At 57.3% G+C, this 3,890-nt stretch overlaps 1 protein-coding gene across 1 annotated transcript; it reads left to right on the top strand.

Annotated features, from left to right (window-relative positions):
- Nucleotides 1-1,057: 1,057 nt before the first annotated feature.
- On the top strand, nt 1,058-3,657 carry ETH_00014505 (uncharacterized protein; the record flags this gene model as incomplete). The annotated part of the gene is made up of 3 exons (XM_013380335.1): nt 1,058-2,473; nt 2,566-2,809; nt 3,482-3,657. The coding sequence occupies 3 exons, from the start codon at nt 1,058-1,060 to the stop codon at nt 3,655-3,657; spliced, it is 1,836 nt and encodes a 611-aa protein (XP_013235789.1).
- Nucleotides 3,658-3,890: the final 233 nt, after the last annotated feature.

The following is a 3,890-nucleotide window of genomic DNA, read 5'->3' as shown; positions in this document are numbered from 1 at the left end:
ATGAAGAAGTAGAGTAGAGCTATTTTGCGTCAATTGTTTTATTTCTTGTTCAGTTCTTTTGATTTCTTGATGTTTCTTTTTGCCTTTTTGCTGCTGCAAACTGGCAGCGCAATGGGGAAGGCCTTAGGGCTGCTTTTAAAGTTGTAAAATAATTATAAATAAAAAAATAATAAAAAAGAGCCTTCAATTTGAGGTGGAGATACACCCGAAACAAACCGCGGAGACCTGTTTGCAGCGGCCGACGCCGCTGGGCGGTCGGGGGTTCTCAGCGGCAGTGGAAAGGGTGGATAAAATCGGCGCTGCTGCTTCTCGTGACCGTTTAAACAATAAAGCAAAATAAAATAAAGTTTAAAAAGTAAAAAAAATAAAATTTGACGGAAGAAACGGACAGGCAGGGGGCGAAACCTCTCGAGCTCAGCTGTACGTACAGCTGGTGCTCACCGCCCCAGTCGCCGCCGCGCCGCCGCATGTGAATACGGCGTTCAAAATGGACCAAAAAGAGGCATTTTTGGGGTTATTTCCCTCGCTTTATTTGATTTCACTTCAAATTTTACTCCAAATCGCTTGGATCCCTCCAGATCATCCGCGGATCCACTCCGGTTTCCTCTTCAAACAGCCACTCCGCCGCGTTCCCGCGATCCGCCTTCGACTGCGCGCCACCGCCGATCTTCCTCTTTTCCAATTCCACTAGAAATCGCACTTTTTGTTTTATTACCTGTTGGGAAAAAACTGGAGGAAAAGCGCGTCATTTCCGGGGAAACGGAGGGCGTTGCTGCGGTGTGCAATCGACGGGTTTCCGGCGGAATCTCGGGACATTTTGTTCATTTTTTTCTCCTTTTTCTCCTCTTTTCCTTCACACTTGTTAAGTATTCTTTTATTCCTTTCAATTTCGCGTTTTGAGGCCCGGTTTCCCGGCCGCTCGCGAGCCGCAGGCGACGGAAAGAGCAGGCGGATGGAGCCCTGCGCCGCGGCCGCAGCAGCTCCTTTGGCCCGCCTCTGAGTCGAAGACCTTTCTTGCAAACATTTCCCCGGCCCTTTCCCCTTTGTCTCTTCCCCGATGGCGGCCCCGCCCCCAGCAGCCCGCTGCAGCAGCAGCAGCAGCAGCAGCAGCAGCGGCCGCCGGCGCAGCACGCGCAAGCGCAGCAGCCCCCGCGCCGCCAGCAGCAGCGCTCCCGCCCCCCGCCCCGCCCCCCGCAGCAGCAGCGGCAGGAGGAAGCTGCGTCGGCTGTGCGTGCTGGGGATCTGCGCCGCGCTGTGCTGCAGCAGCAGCAGCAGCAGCAGCAGCAGCAGCAGCAGCAGCAGCGCGTGGGGCGCGTGGGGGCTGCGGAGCGTGGAGACGCCCAGCTCGCTGGCGAGCAGCACGGGCCTCTACCTGACAGACGCAGAAGTGGAAAGCGCAGGAGCAGCAAAGCTGGGGTTTCGCGAAGACAGCAGCTGCCTGCTGGGGGCCCCCGCGCCAGCCAACCTTGCTGCAGCGCAGCAGCAGCAGCAAGTGGCCCCCTTTCTGTGGGGCTTCCACAAAGAAGACCAAGTCTTCATGGGGGCCGAGCTGCAGGCCCGCCAAACGAAAGGGCCCGAGTTCCCGGGGAGAGAAAGTCAAAGTTTTTTGTCTTTTAGAATTCCCGAAGAGACTTTCGAGAACGGAAAGGCTTTGCTGCGCCTCTTCACGCTGCCCCCCGACAGCAGCAGCAGCAGCAGCAGCAGCAGCGGCAGCTGCAGCAACCCCACGCTCGCCGTCACCCGCATGCTCGACGACAGCTACCGCAACGCCAGGGACGACTCCCGCGCCAGCACCGAGCAGGTCCAGCAGCAGCAGCAGGTGCAGCAGCAGCAGCAGGAGCAGCAGCAGCAGCAAGCAGCAGCAGCAAACCAGTACGAGGAAATCGACATTTCTTCTCTTTTCTACGGAAAGGGCCTCAAGGGGGGGAACCTCCACCTGCGGATTCGGCAGCAAAGTCAGAACTGCCTCACAGACTTCGCCCCCCCCGGCAGCAGCAACCCCCCGCTGCTGCTGCTGCAGGTGCTGCGTGCTGCTGCTGCTGATGCTGCTTACGACAGCTGGGGCCCTTTTGCTGCATGCAGGGCCTCCTGCAGGTCCCCCCAAAACCACCAGTGCCGCAAGAGGGCCTGCATGCCGGGGGTGGGGCTTGGGGCTGCATGCGACCCGCAGCAAATGCTGCAGATCATTCCCTGCACTGCTGCTGCTGCTGCTGCTAGCTGCAGCTGCACCCAGCTCCAGGCCGAGGGCCTCTGCCCCCTCAACGCCGAGTGTACAGACACCGCAGACGGCGCCGTCTGCTCCTGCCCTGGCACCTTCCGCAGGGAGAGCTTCGGCACGGAAACCATTTGCGATCTCTGTAACCATTTGCTGCTGCTGCTGCTGCTGCTGCTGGTTGTGCGGCGGAGGGGACGGCTGCTTGGGCGGGTTGCGCTGCTGCCGCTCATTCCGGTGATGCGGGTCGTGCTGGCTATGGTGCTGCTGCTGCTGCTGCTGATTAGGATGCTGCTGCTGCTTATTAGGATGCTGCTGCTGATGCTGTTGCTGCTGCTGATAATGGTGCTTAGGCTGGCTGGGGCGCCTTTGCTGCTGCTGCTACTCATGCTGCTGCGTGTGCTGCTGCTGCTGCTGCTGCTGCAGCAATGGTGAATGGAACGAACAGCACAACGACATACACGTCTTGGAGCACTGCAGCAACAGCAGCAGCAGCAGCAGCAGCAGAAGCAGCAGGAAACAACAGCAACAACAAACTTTGGATTATTATTGGCTGCGTCGGCGGTGTGGTGCTGCTGGCCTGCGCCGTCTTTATTGGTCAGCAGGAGCAGCAGCAGCAGGAGCAGCAGCAGCAGCAGCAGCAGCAGCAAGCCGCTCCATTTTTTTCTCTCTCTTTTTCCCAATTTGCTGCTCCTCGTTGCTGCTGCTCCTTGTTGCTGCCGCTCCTTGTTGCTACTGCTCGTTTTGCTGCTGCTCCTTGTTGCTGCTGCTCCTTGTTGCTGCTGCTCGTTTTGCTGCTGCTCGTTTTGCTGCTGCTCGTTTTGCTGCTGCTATTTTTTGCTGCTGCGCGTTTTGCTGCTGCCCCCGTTTGCTGCTGCTCTTTCTGCGGTGAAAAGTTTTTTGCAAAGAAGATAAATGCAGCGAGTAGTCTCTTTTTGTCTCTTTTTTGTTTTTTTAAATTTTTTTATTTTTCCGTTTTTTTGTTTTTCTTTTTCCCTTTTTGTCTCCTCCAATATTTCTTGAATTGCCTTTCCTTGCTTTTGCTTTGTGGCTTCTCTGGAGGGATGGTGGATTTGCCATTTATGCTTTGAAGGGTTTAGGGTTTAGGGTTTAGGGTTTAGGGCGTCGCTTGTGTCTTTTAATATGGAAACGTGCACACGTCCAGACATGCCTGTATGCATTCAAATAAATGACCGGCTGAAATAACAAGTTGCTAGGGTTCAGGGTTTAGGGTTTAGGGTTTAGGGTTTTGCTTTTTTGTGGCCTCAGTGATGCAGCCAAAGGGGCCCCCCCGCAGGGGCCCCATGCCCCCCGAAATGGGGGGGGCCCCCCAGGACTTTGGGGGCCCCTATTGGCAGGGGGGCCCCCAGGGTATGCCCATGGGGTACTCTCCGGGGGCAGGGGGCCTCGGGGGGAGGCCCCTGGGCCCCCCCCGGGGCTTTTAGCGAGAGAAAAGCAGCAGCAGCAGCGGCAGCAGCAGCAGCAGGAGCAGCAGATGCTGCTGCAGCCGTTGCTGCTGCAGCAGCAAGGCAGCAAGGGGCCCGCACAAAAGGCACATATCGCGGGCCACCAGAATCCCTTTGGGGAAATTCCAGAGACCTCAGGGGGCCCCCACAAAAGGTCTTTAGGGGAGCCACGAAAAGGGCCTCTAGCGGGCCCTTTGGAGAGCTTCAGGGGG

This window comes from Eimeria tenella, genomic scaffold, assembly GCF_000499545.2.
Source record: "Eimeria tenella Houghton genomic scaffold, Eth_scaff520, whole genome shotgun sequence".
NCBI lineage: Eukaryota > Apicomplexa > Conoidasida > Eucoccidiorida > Eimeriidae > Eimeria > Eimeria tenella.
The sequence above is the reverse complement of the archived record's forward strand: the minus strand, read 5'-3'. Positions and strand labels throughout refer to the sequence as shown.